General features: G+C 32.0%; 1 protein-coding gene across 1 annotated transcript in view; it reads right to left on the minus strand.

Moving 5' to 3' along the window:
* Positions 1-629: 629 nt before the first annotated feature.
* The window catches only part of LOC148274724 (uncharacterized), a 38,071-nt gene continuing 24,187 nt past the window's right edge, over positions 630-14,513 (minus strand). The window contains exon 8 of the mRNA XM_088236742.1: positions 630-914. Within this exon, the coding sequence (XP_088092868.1) occupies positions 858-914 (57 nt within the window). The 3' untranslated portion in view covers positions 630-857. The remainder of the gene's footprint in view (positions 915-14,513) is intronic.

Below are 14,513 nucleotides of genomic sequence, written 5' to 3' on the forward strand. Positions count from 1 at the left end.
TTATCTAGGAACCACGCTCAAATAATAGAGATATAAATAAGATTTTTTTAATGACTAAAAAAACTTTAATTGACTCTTTTTAAAAGCGACAAGTGGTCGCTTAGGAACTTTTTTCTTTACATCGTCGATATGGAATAATTTAAGAAATGATAATGTTGAAACATTGACAGAATGGTGAATGCCGCAATAACATTTGTTTTATTACTTATAAGAGTCTGCATTCCTCTTAGACACAAAATTTACAAAAAAAGTATTTTGGAATAAATATTTTTAAAATGTCAAAAATACACAGCAAAGGACATTTTTAATTTATTTATTAAAAAAACGAAAAATCTCCTTTTAAAATACAGTTTTTTGGATAACATAATAACAGGTTTTGTTCCGAAACCAGTAGGCGTTAGTATTACATTATTTTCTTTTAAAGAGAGTTTTTTCTGTACACACGTAATCTTAAACATTTAAAAAACACTCCTGATTTTTTTAATTTAAAATATGCTAAGTTTGATAAAAAAATACACGAATTAAAAAATAAGATATTATGCTTTTTAAAAAAAGGTGACGTACTAGAGAACTAACTTAGAGTAGAATTAATTATTGAAACACTGTAGTTTTTTTTATTTCAGGTTGAATTTTATCGTAAAGTTTTTTTGAAGTATTTTTTGTTAAAAGCGTAATATTTTAATTTTTAAACAAATATTTACGACTACCAACAAATAGTACAAAAATACAAAAATAATGAAAAAAAACTTAGTTCTGAATGCTTGGAGGTAAAATTTTGGAAAAATCTCAATTAAGTATAGAAATGGACATATCTCCTAAACTATAAAATTTTAGCTAGGAAAAGTTAGATCCAATAATTAGCAAATGACCTCTTCTATGTGCGAATTTGCTATGGCGGGTTCAGTTCCAGTCACCTGTATATATCAAAAGCATTTAACTGTCATTTTACATTGAAAAAATAATGGATTAAAAAAAAAAGACTTGAGTGTTTTGAAAATATTTATGTATTAGGATGTATACACCGAAAGGATTCTTTACTAACGATTTGGGATACTTAAAAATGAATAACATTTTATTTCACTTTAAGAAGACAAAGGCATTTTTTGCCGCTGTACAAAATTAGGTGAGGTACGCAGAATATGTTTGTATTCGTATCGCGAACGAACAACGAAAGAACGATAAAAAAAATGGCATGACCAAACCCAACATGACAGAGTAGGGTGACGTTATATCCTCTCTGCCTACCTCTGAGGTCTACTCCCAACTGAAAGAATGTCTAATTCGGATATTAAAAAAAAAACTTTAAATGATTTATTTATTTATTTGACACTTTATATACATATAAGGGCGGGCATATTGCCTTAAGCAATTTATTCCTACCTACCCAAACCGTGCAGCTGGAGAAAATTATAAATACATGGACATATTGAATCTTACATTTTTTTACAAAAATTAAAAACAAAGATTAACAAAATAAAAATATATAAAATAAAAAAATACACTTTACTATGAAGAGAGGAGAGGGGATGGGAAGGAAAGAAGGCTCCCTGGACAATTGGACATTGTCCAATGAGCCAAATTTCTATGTAGAGTATGAACTGAACTAATATTTCTCAAGAATTAAAAAAACAAATTGAGATAAATATCAATATAAATATAGAGAGATAATTATTATTCCATTCGAATATAAAATTTTAGCAAACAAAAATGACCCTGATTTAGCGTTGATAACACGATAATAAGGGTCAAATTCCTGTGCGCAAGTATAAGGGAGAGACGCAATCAATCAATTCTGGAGTATTAATATAATAGATTATTTTATATCCGACTGATACATTCCTTCAGATGGGAATAGTACTTGATAGATAGTCGAAGATAACTCTATAAACTTGCCATTCTCATCGGAGCACTGGGCTTGGAGGGGGAGATTTAGCAAAATGAGAGCACTCACTCTTCACAAAGTAGCCAGGTTCTTCAAAGGCCTGGGCTTGGAGGACGATAACTGATTTACGAGGACCCGTCACAATAGATCTACACGGATCGCAGTGACGTCAGGAGCTAATATAGCACTAACGCCCATTTTTCAGAATAAGAAATTAAAACAGAGCATAAATAAATAAAATAAATATTTCTATTTTATCCCTTCAATTTACACATCCTTGTTCTAATACATACGAGTACTTTATATTATTAACGTAGAACTTACACGAAGTAATATAACATTTCTGGCACGTGTTCTTAAGTAATATTTTCGCATGATAACAATATTTCATCTAACTTTGTTTGATCCAACATTAGTACTAGGAAAGCGCCAACACTAAGCAAGCGTTATAAAAAATGGGGTTTTGTTACGTATGCGAAAAATGTTTCAAGTATTTTGAATGTAGCGCTGATAAGGGTCAAAATCGCGTGAAAAACAATGATAAAATAAAATATTTTAAAAACGATTTCGGCCCTTATTTGCGGAGTATTTCAATGTCTAAAAAAAGTACTGAGGAAAGTTCATTCTATTGTCTTCACTTTTGAGTAATTATCTGCATATGGGAATAGAATACACTTTCCTCACCTAAGGAAAGAACATTCTACCGTCCTCATCTTCAATTTATTCTCCGAATATTATATTCGAATGCACTTTCCTCACCTTGACTTTCATTCTAATACGGGCATTTGTATTTTAAAACAAAGGCGAACACAAAATTATAGAGGTTCACAAACTTAGTTATTTGTGTACAGAATAAAAGTTTTAGATTTATAATTTTTTTTTTAAATACAAAAAAAATATTTGTCAGTACAAAATACAAGTTATTTCAAGAAACTTATTTGAAAAATTTCTATTAAATATTAATGGTACATAGGGCATTACATATTTTTTTATACATTTCAGCGTTATATAGATAATTTATTACATACATAACGGCAAGATCGTCAGATTGACGCTTCATAAACTAAAAATACCGTAATTGTTATTTTAGAAATCGAACCCAGAACTTCGCACATGAACAAAGCTTAACACGTTATGGTATATTAACATAATGAGGTCTCAAGTTCGATTTCCGGCTGGGTAAACATTTTGCAAATACTATCGGGGATCACAAATTTCAACCGTAGGTCTGATTATCTTACTTCTATATGATTTACAGTGCGGAATATAAACTTTTAATTAAGTTGCATTGTATAATGCCCTATGCACCATCGAAAATGATGCATATAAAAATACTTGAAACATTTCGTGGTACAATTAATATTAATACATTTATATTTTTCAATAAATACATTTCGTATGTTCAACATTATGTACATAAAAACATTACAATAAATAAATAAATTATGATTTGATTAATTAATTTTTTTAATTGAAGTAAATCACTTTTGAACGCCAAGACCCCTATGCTTAAATTCATACGGCACAAAAATGAACTTTTACAAATATGTATATTTTTTATATAGGAAGACCACATTATGGACTTTTACAAAACTGAGTATGTATGTTTGAAAGATGTGTAAGGCCCAGTTACACAAAAAAAGTTTAAAGGTAATGCATTTTTGCGTTTTCATCAAAAGGGAAAAGCGGGTTATTGTATAATATTACGTTTTCAAGCTGCAAATTTTGTCCATTTTGACAAAAGAGCATACTTTTTTATGCATCTGGGCCTAAACTGGAGTAACATTGTATGATTGAAAATAATATAATGGATTCAATCTTAATTCATTCGAAATGGTGAAAAAAAAAATACGGTAAAATCAATTCGATCTAATTTTACCGTGCCGCGTATATTTGCACGACCCGTCTGAAAGGGGCCAAACATCTATTTGAATACGTATCCGACAGGTGATTTCAATTAGCCTATGAACTATGTTTAATTAATATTTTTTACAAACATGATTATCAATTTTTTTCTACAATTTTTGATAATTATCATATTAAGGATTTTTTTAAATCAGTCAATTTAATTTTAATGATTTTTCTAAACATTTAGATATAACATAAATTTATTTACACGCTTAAGGACAGTTATTCCGATAAAAGTTTAGTTTAAAAAAAACTGCATGTTTGTCACAGCGGGTTTCTTACTTTTGAATAATTTAAAGTGTCCGGGCGGATAAAGAATACAGTTTTAAGTGTAAAAAGTAATCAGAACCCCGGAAACGCGTTTTTGACTCGATGGCTACCTCCAGTAAAAATCCTGAAAGAGGAAATCGAGCGGAGATAAAGCCGCCTCGTAGTGTAGTGGTCGGCGCGATCACCTACCATGCTTGGGTTCCGGTTTCGATTCCCGTCAGGGTGGCCGTGAAACATCAATAATAATAATAACAATTAAGATTAACAAATTACAATAGGGATGAAAAACATTTTAAAGCAAGGAATGTGGAAGTCTACGCGTCCATTATAACACGTCATTGGGTGGTTAAAGAGGCCACTTTACACACTGTGCCACATTCATAATTTTGCCTATGTTTGAGCATCCATATTTCTTCAATTCGTCCATCTGTTGATTTGAGTGCAGTTAAAGAGCTGAAACCTTTATTGTTGTGAAGAGATTCATCTGGTCGAATTATTTCACAAAAAAAAATAATTTAACTTTTAAACTTTTTTTTTGTGCCAGTCGGTTTTGTAACAATATTTTGAGTTTGTCCAAATGTTTGTAGACTTGCAAATGCGTATACTTCCATATTCTCTTCTCTTAAACGTTTTTGAGCCGTGTTATAATTTATTAGTACTACAAATTGCTGTTCACACGTGAAAAATGGTCGAATCCTGGGACAAGTATTGTCCGCATGTAAGCGGTCTTTAAAATACGGTAAGACTACATCAAATAACCATGTTTTCTAGAATGTTTATTTAAATAAAATTAAAAATAATTAAACGCTTCAGGCGATCAGTCCAGCGATGGCAAACTTCAGTACTAAGCCACCATTGAAATAAATATTTTATATCGATCTTGCCAGGGGTGGAGCCCGAGACCTCAAACATGATAAGCGAACCACTATACTAAGAGACGGACATATTTTTTGTAAAAAAAATATACAAAACGGTTTATTGCAAAAAATAATTGAACGCAGTTATGTAGAAAGCAGCCAGCCATAAAAAAGTGAAACTGATAAAATAGCACTTTTGCGAAAAGAGTGAAAAATCAAATCTACACAACAGTTGGAATGTTTTTCACTTTGACAAATGATAAATAATGTAAACATTCGTTTTTTATGCTACAAAAAAGAATTTAACTATGTACGAGGGCGGATTGATAATGGGTCGTAGCATGTGACAACAAAATAAATCATTTTAATTAAATTACAAATTTAAAAGAATCACTATGTAAAGCCCCTTGGGGTATTTTATTGCTAAAATGGCGCTATATAAGTTATCCATAATAATAATAATAATAATAATAATAATAATACCTAGCGCTTACGTTATGGACACTGTATTTTGGGATGCACTCGGAATATTGGTCATCGATTATCTTGAAAAAGGATCCACAATCACAGGAAAGTATTATCGTACATTATTGGATCAATTGAATGATGCAATCAAGGAAAAACGACAACATTTAAAGAAGAAAAAAGTGCTCTTCCTTCAATACAACGCACTGGTTCACACAGTATTAGATACGACGCTAAAATTACGTGATATACACTTCGAATTGGTTGATCATCCACCTTATAGTCCAGATTTAGCTCCTAGTGACTTTTTCCTGTTTCCAAACTGGAAAAAATGGCTCGCAGGAAAAGATTCACCTCAAACGAAGAAGTGACTACCGAAACTAACGCGTATTTTGAGAGTTTCCCGAAATCGTATTATTCAGATGGTATAAAAAAGTTGGAATATCGTCTTACTAAGTGTGAAGAAGTATCGGGAAGTATCGGGTTATGGTCCCGTGGCTAGTGTCTCGGACTCACAGACTAAAGGTCCGTGGTTTAAATCCCACCCTACCCCAACTTGATTCTATTTTCTAAGAGTGAGTTATTTACAACTCGTTGAAAATGGCCCTCAAAATTAAATATTTGGGTAAATCATAAGAACGCAAATATTAATTTTTTTATCAAAAAAAAAGGAGACTATGTAGAGAAATAAATGTTTTTTGCATCCATCAACATTCGCATCGTAGATCCTTTTAGCCGTTCTTTCGCTGTCCATTCGTTCTACATGTTCAAACCAACGCAGCACCCCTTTCTTGATTCTGTCGATAATGCATGTCTCCTCAGCCTTACACACTTCACGGATCTCGACATTTGTGCACCTGTCATACGTCGTTTTAACACAAATTCGCCCGAGGGATCGCATTTCGACAGCATTCAACGTACTTTCATCATCATTTTTTCAATTCCCTACTTCGCTCCCATACATTAGAGCTGGCACTTTAACTCCGCTGTGAACTGCTATTTAGCCTCCTGCGATAAACATTTGTTTGCCAAAGTAGACAGTAGCACGAGGAGTGCCCGAAGATAATAAATAGAATTTTGTTTGTGTTTTGTGTGGTTTATTTCTATTTAAATACAATGCACATATTGTCTTTCGATTTATTTTAAGCCTATTTTTATATAACAGACTTTGGGCTTTAACGGACACTCCCTCCGTTATATCGAGGTTCTACTGTACTTATATATTTATCCAATTTAATATATTCAAGAGAAATAGGTTTCTAGAGGTATTAATCTTCTTATCAATATCTATATCGTTTTTTTTTTTTAGTGCTGTGGGTGTTATCTGCAAATTGAGAAATGCTGTTTTTGTGATCAACACTTTTTTCAGAAGGTAATTGTTATAGGTTTTTTTTGCATGAAAGCGGTTAGGCTGTTTTTGGCAGAACGTAGAATCGACCTTACTGCATCCGAAAAAAAAATCTTTTTTTTTTTAAACTGTGGACTGGCTGCTTTCTTCATAACTACGTTCAATTAACACAATGATTTAACTAGCTAGAATTATGATATAATTAATATTGATACATTTTGAACAATTTTCTTATAATTTATGATTTTGGTTATATACGTATATAATATTTATACAACTCAAGCCTAACGTACGGAAAAGTTCTAGTAAATCGCAAACATGCGAATATTTTAATACACGATTTACAAAATATTTCATTTCTGTTGCGAAGTGCAAGGGTAATATATCGAAGGTGTATAGCGGGATTTGCATGTTAGTGTACCTAATTAGTGTCCTGACGAAACCAGTAGACATAGAAAAGTCAGTTAGTAGTTATACGAGTATATATTATACAAAATTTAACAAAAATCAAACAAAATAAAACGGTTGGGTTTCATTCCCTAGGGAGTTTTAGGGATTGAAAATTATTGCAACAGAGAGGGAAAACATTTTTGAGATGGGAATCTGGAAGCCTAGGCGTTTACAGGACTTATGACCTGCTTTAAAAAAATGCTCCCTTAAATTATTATGTTAAAGTGGGATTTTTTTGATGATGTGAAAATGATACTAAAATCATCATCATTCCATTTCCACACCTGATAGTGCGTAGGGCACTGCATTGGTACACCAATCGCAGTGTACCTTGATATTTTTTGTTTCATGAAGGTAAGATGATGAGGGACTATGAAATATTCTAGTGTAAAAACACATTTTTAAATAAATATTTCATGTCAACCATGTCGGGAATCCAACCCGAAACCTCTTGCATGGTAGGCGAACGCGCTGACTACTGCACCAAGAGGCCGACAAAAAACATAAACCGAGGATATTAAAAACAAAATACAAAATACATTTGACGTTTGTAAATGTGAAATTTTTCGGACTCTTAAGACAGCCATTTTGTTTTCAGCGCCTAGGCCTTGAGTCTAGGTGGTGCTGGCCTCGTTGTATTGGTTAGGGCCAGTTGCATAAAAAAGGTAAGTTAAGTTTACAGTTTAAAAATTGTTGCGTCTTCGTCAAAATGGACAAAAGAGTTCGCACGAAAAAATAAAAAACCAATCAACTAATTTTGAAATTTACATACAAAATACACGAGATAAAGTGTCACGGCATGTCTACGGCCACAAAAGCGGTTCAGAATAGCGCCGCAGGGCTGGTATTCTGAGCGCAATAGGGTATTATCACTCGGGAGGAATATCGGATTTAACCTACTCTACAAATAAAAGATTTTTAAAAGATTCTCCTAGTGTTTATATAAGGCCTTAAAATAAATATTTTCATTCATTATTTTCGTTTCGAAAATAAGGTCTTTCGAAAACGATCGTTTCGTAAGTTGGTAATAAATTTTGTCACAGAAGTTCACGAGCAATGCATTCATTTTAATGTTGGTAATTCCACAGGCCACAGATAGAAATATAAGGAGAGTTGTCTATGAATATTACCTTAAGCCCCCTCCCTTACCCACTCCACACTCCAGTTCCACTGACAGATGAAAGTGAAAACGGATTACATCTTACATCTCGAATTTCTTTTATTATTTTATGGTTGTCAACCACTTCTAAATATCAATTTATCATGAAAATTATCAATCACAACTCGTCGCGTTTGATAAGTGACAGGACGCCGAAAATTTAAACAAACGCCACATAGAATAAGCGAGCTATCCGATGACGTCACAAAACATCCGAAGACGTCATACTTGATGACGTCACGAATTGTTTGTTTTTGGCACCATTCAAATGATTAGAATTTAATCCTTTACATCTCCCTTTTCTTAACAGATTTAAATAAGAATAGTACCGATCGGCTTGTGATTTTTAGTTTATTAGCTAATAAAATAAATCCATGATAATTGCCCGATTTCGTACTAAATACTTAATAGCGCAATGTAAATGGAATACCAGCCCGGTATCCTTAGGCGCATCTCTATTTTTTTCTGCTTATGTTAGTAATCGGCATTAGGTACACATATTGCTCCCTTAAAAAGGCTCAGAATGGCCGTTGTAATATCTATTCACAAAATGATGCACTTCGCAACAGAATAAAAATTTGTACGCTCAACAAAGCGACATTCAAACACGATTTTTTTACATTATTTTTTACAATGACAACAAATCGATTGAAAAACATTACGCAACTCATTTCACATCCGTGGTCATCAAAAAATTCAATCAATACAAATTCTAATGTTTTAAACAAATCTAAGTTGATAAGTTTCGTTTTTTTTCAAACCACAGATAAATGATTGAGTTGTTATTTTATTTTAAATAAACGTACAAAATTTTCATTCGCAGCGATAAACACGCTCATTTTTTCAATAAGCTTTTTAAAAAAATCGTTCATCTTAAATCTGAAGATCATTCATAATCGTAATCGACTCGATTTTTTAAGCTTTGCTAAAGGTGTTAAAATCAACAAACGAAGTATTCAAATATTGTGAAATAAAATGTTGAATTAGTAAAATTGAGACGGTATTTAAGATTTGTGGAGTGTATTTTTAATTCGAGAAATAATAGTGTATTGTGAGATGTTTTAGATTTGTGATATGGATATTCAGATTCGAGAAACGGTGGGTATGTTTTTTGAGATGTTTTAGATTTATCGATTGGATTTTCAGATTCACGAAATAAAATGGATATTTTAGATTTGTGAAATTGATTACAGATTCGAGAAATGGTGGGTAAGTTTCGAATTTGTGAAATGGATATTCAGATTGGAGAAATGGTGGGTATGTTTCGTGAGATGTTTTAGATTCGTCAAAGGGATTATCAGATTTGAGAAACAGCAGATAAGTTTTGTGAGATGTTTTAGATTTGTGAAATGGATATTCAGATTCAAGAAATTTTGGAATGTATTTTGAAATTTGAAAATATTAATTCATGAGACGAATTTAAGGATTTTAATGGTAAAAATGATTTAGCAACATGACATTTTACATAATTAAAAAAATACAAATTAAGAATCATAAAATGTAAAGAGAATTTATGAAAAGTAGAGAAAAAATTCATTCAATGTTACATTAAAAAGTAATTAAGCCACACACAATAAAAATAATCATTACGTAATGATTTAGAATGAACATAATAATTTTTAATTAATTTTTATAAAATAAGATGACAAATTTGCGAAACTCAATTTAGTAACGCGGTAAAAGTATTCGATTAGCAATTGTTATAAAAAATAATTATTCAAACAAAATTTTTCAAGATATTTGCCATTTGTAAAATTTAATGTAATGATTAATAAATTATTCTCAATTCAATGCAATTTCAATTTTAAATTGAGTTATGTACATGTAGAATCATACAAATGGAATATTTTTTATTTATTAAACATTTTTTTAACAAACATGTTAAAATAAATAATAATTATTCGAGTATTTTAAAAGAAAAGAATTATCATTAAATTATTGATTAAATAAACAAACATGGTAAACATAATTGCAGTTGTTTTCACAAAAATAAATACATTAAACGTAATATCACATGGTTAACAAATAACAAGTAAAATTAGTATAAAAAATAAATACAGAAAATGTATATTTTTTAAAATTATACCAACATCCAAATTGCAGCGTCCAGAGCCAGGAATGCAGAGACAGAAATAACACATTATGAAATATTATAATTGATTCACATATCACATCAGAGATGAAGAACATTTTGTAGATATTCGGACAAACAAATATTGTTGGTTGGGAGGAAATGCGGCAGCGGAGAAGCGAAAAAGACAACTGAACGTCGACAACGAACTGATTATGCCTAACTGAAAACGAAAAATCGAGGTTTCGCTGTCCCGTTTTCTGCAGCCCAAAACTGAACCGATTTTTTTTTAGTACCATGATGAAATTTTTTGTGCCGATGCCTTTTTTGTTTTTCAATTTTTTCACCATATTTGCATACCTTACGTCCGAACATGATCGATAAAAATAGGCGCTTTTTTAATTTTATTTTTTTTAAATAAATACTTGAGTTCTTATGATTTACCCAAATATTCTATTTCGAGGGGCATTATGCCACTTTACACACTGTGTAACATTCACCATTCTTCCACATTTCCTCAACTCTTCCATCTGTTGACTTTTGTGAAGTAAAGTGTAATAATGTATAAAGTATCAATGATGTGTATAAACTTAAACTTAATATATATGTATTTGTATGTATAAAATATAATATAAATATGTATGTGCGAATATATATGTGTGTGAATGTATGGTTATAAATGCATTACAAGTGCCCCGACTCAACACGGATTTTCTAGCGAGTCGAAGCAAGTTCACAGACATGGGTCGTTCCTGATTGGGTCGCTATAAACTGTGTCTCCGTCCTTAACAAATGTATGTATAATGTAATTAATAAATAAATAAATAAAATAAAAGAGCTGAAACCTTTATCACGTGAGTGAGATTCATCCGGCTGAACCAAATCACCTACTAGACAACGCCTGAAAACTATTTTTCCAATTTTTATATACTTCTTCTTTTACCGGGTAGTAATTCAACAATGTTTGAGTATGTCCAAATACTTGCAGACTGGCTGGATTTCCTCCCTAGGGAGTTATTCATATTTAAATTTATTTCAACAGAGAGGGAAAACAATGTCAAACATTGTCGAGTTTTAAATAACTCACTATAAGAAAATGGTATTCAAATCGGGGTAGGGTGGGATTCGAACCACGGACCTTTGATCCGTGAGTCCAAGACCCTAGCCGCAGAAACACAACCCGATTCAAATACAAAAAAAGATTTATGTTTTTTTGGATGGTTCTAGCTCAAATAAGAAACGACTTATCAAAAAGCAAAATGTTATTATCATACTTTTTCTTAAAAATACAAACGAATCGGTTCAGTTTTGAGGTGTGGAAAACGGAACAACGGAAGTCTATTTTAGTCAGGCAAAATCAGTCCGGCGTGCAGGTGTCTCCTTTGCACACAATAAGTGAGCCATTTGCGAGAGAGTGACAGGAAAAAAGTTCAAATACCTGTTTATCAAAATATATCCTCTTAAAAATCCTCTAAATTTTTGAAGACAAGAACTGAAAAACACCCCGTAGGGCATTATTCACCATCATTCCTTTCCGCACCTAATGGTGCATAGGACACTGCATTGGTACACCAATCGCAGCGTATCTTGATCCTTTTTGTTACACGAAGGAAAGATGATCGGTCTTACGCTTCAGGTACCAGTCCAGGGACTACGAAATATTCCAGTGTAAAACACATTTTAAAATAGATATTTCACGTCAACCATGTCGGGCATCCAACCTGACACCTCTTTTGAATGGTGGGCAAACGCGCTGATCACTACACCACGAGGCCGACCGAAGGCAGAGGGAATTGTTAAGATTGACATATTACGATAGAGATATAGAACATTTTAAGGGGGGGGGGGGTATGGAGGTCTAGCCATTTACAGGGCTTATGGTCTGTCATTGACTGGTTTAAGTGGCTACTTTACACATTGTATAGCATTCACTATTCTGCATATGTTTTAACATCTACATTTCCTCAACTCTTCAATCTGTTCACTTGTGTGAGTTGAAAAAGCTGAAACCTTTATTGATGCGGGTAAGATTCATCTGGCTGAGTAATTTCACCTACTGGCCAACGTCTAACACTTTTTTTATTTTTTTTATTTTGTATCAGTTGGTTGAATCGACAATATTTTGAGTGTGTCCAAATGTTTGCAGAAGTTGAAAGAAGCCTAAAAATACATGAGTGTTTTTATGCGTTCCCATGAACGTAAACGTAAAATAATCCAGACAGATGAATTTCACCCACATCAATAAAGGTTTCGGGTCTTTAAGTTTACAAAAGTCAACAGAGTTCATGAAATGAGGATGTTCAAACATAGGCAGAATCTTAATTGTTACACCGTACATCAAATGGTCATTAAAACCAGCAAATGTCAGGTCATAAGCCCTGTAAATGCCAGTTAAATACAACAGCTACTTAAAATAGATATACATAGTAATACATTTTTTTTTTAAAGGAAAAATAAATATTTGCGTTCTTATGATTTCCCAAATATTTAATTTTGAAGGCCATTTTCAACGAGTTGTAAATAACTCTATTAGAAAATGGGAATCAAGTTGGGGTAGAGTGGGATTCGAACGATGGACCTTTGGTCTATGAGTCCAAAACACTAGCCACAGGGCATATGTATAGTATATAAATAAATTAATATCGATGCTAGTCTATAATAGGAAAAAGTACATAAAAGTAGAGGAAAAGAGGAAAATTTCAAAAAGAAATAGGAAACGTATTTTCCGACATTATCTCGCTATCGCTAAAAGGGTTTTCATCTCTGTTGAAGTATCAGTAAAAATAACTTAAGTTTGCTGTAATATTTTATATGCACCATTTTAATGGTACCTGAAACGTAAGACTGATCAACTCAAAATAACGTTGCAAATTACGAAACAGTGTTCTATGCACCATTATATTCATACAGGGCAGGCATACATTCAAACGTATATTTAATGAACAGAAAAAATGCATTTACAAAAACAATAAAATGCAATAAATGTTTTAAAAAACATATAAATTATACATACACAATGTATATTAAATATTTAAACTAAAAAAATATCTATTGTAAAAAATATTTTTAATAATTTAAAAAAATAAATACACATTTTGTTTCATGTGAGAATAAAAGCTAGTAAATATTAAGTTCTGATTTTCTGCACACTCTAAATGGCATTTACGACACTTCGCATTTGAGTTATATAATCTTATTTACAAACGATTTTGATTCATATTACAATAGTCGCTAAGATTCATTTTTTCTTAAAATCTAGGGGCACTTTAAAAATAAAATGCAAGCGTTTGGAATAGAGCTAATGAAAACAAGTGCAAGCGATACAGAACCTATTTTCAATACACTGGCAGTCAGTAAGGGTCATTTTCGCTTACAAAAAACCATCAATCATTTCGAATTTAAAGCTCGTTTGTGGAAAGTAAAAAATCAAGTGCAAACGATTTTGGACCATGTTGTTAAATATGTTCAAAATCGTTATGGTTTAGTTTTCCTTGAAATTAGATTTGAATGGGGTTGTTTTTCTGTTTTAAGGCTTTAGTCTGGTAAAACGCACGCAAAATGAGGAAATACGATTTTGCCATTTTAAAACTAATGTTTTTTTTAATCGCGCAATAATAAAAAAAAAAAAAAAACATAAATTAGATAAAAACAGACAGTTGGACTCTCCAAATCCGCAAAATTAAAAAATCCCCTTTATTTTCTGAACACACCTCGTATTGCTGTAGTCTGTAGCTCAGTTCGCGGTCAATAATCATAGTATTGTTTTTCTCCGTATGGGCGACTCTATTAGGACTCACAGATTGAAAATATTATTTTTTTATGGGTAAAGAAACGCGAACGAGTAATCTTGCAACATCGAAAATTGACCCTTGTGACAATGAGGAAGTTCAATGCTACGGGAAATTAGATATTAAAAATGTTTTTTTACACGCGGAAAAATTAGAGCATTTTATTGTACGGCTCTAGTTTCTCAAAAATGCATGAAAAAAATAATAAATATTAACTACTTTTGATGACGTCGCAAGTTCTTCTAAATCAACAAATGATAGAGTGTAGTGATAAATTTCCGGGTCCGGATATCAATTCAGGAGAATAAGGTCGTT

The sequence above is a fragment of the Micrasema longulum genome, unplaced genomic scaffold (assembly GCF_059751315.1).
Source record: "Micrasema longulum isolate JH-2025_06_02 unplaced genomic scaffold, ASM5975131v1 h1tg001600l, whole genome shotgun sequence".
NCBI classification, from domain to species: Eukaryota; Metazoa; Arthropoda; class Insecta; order Trichoptera; family Brachycentridae; genus Micrasema; species Micrasema longulum.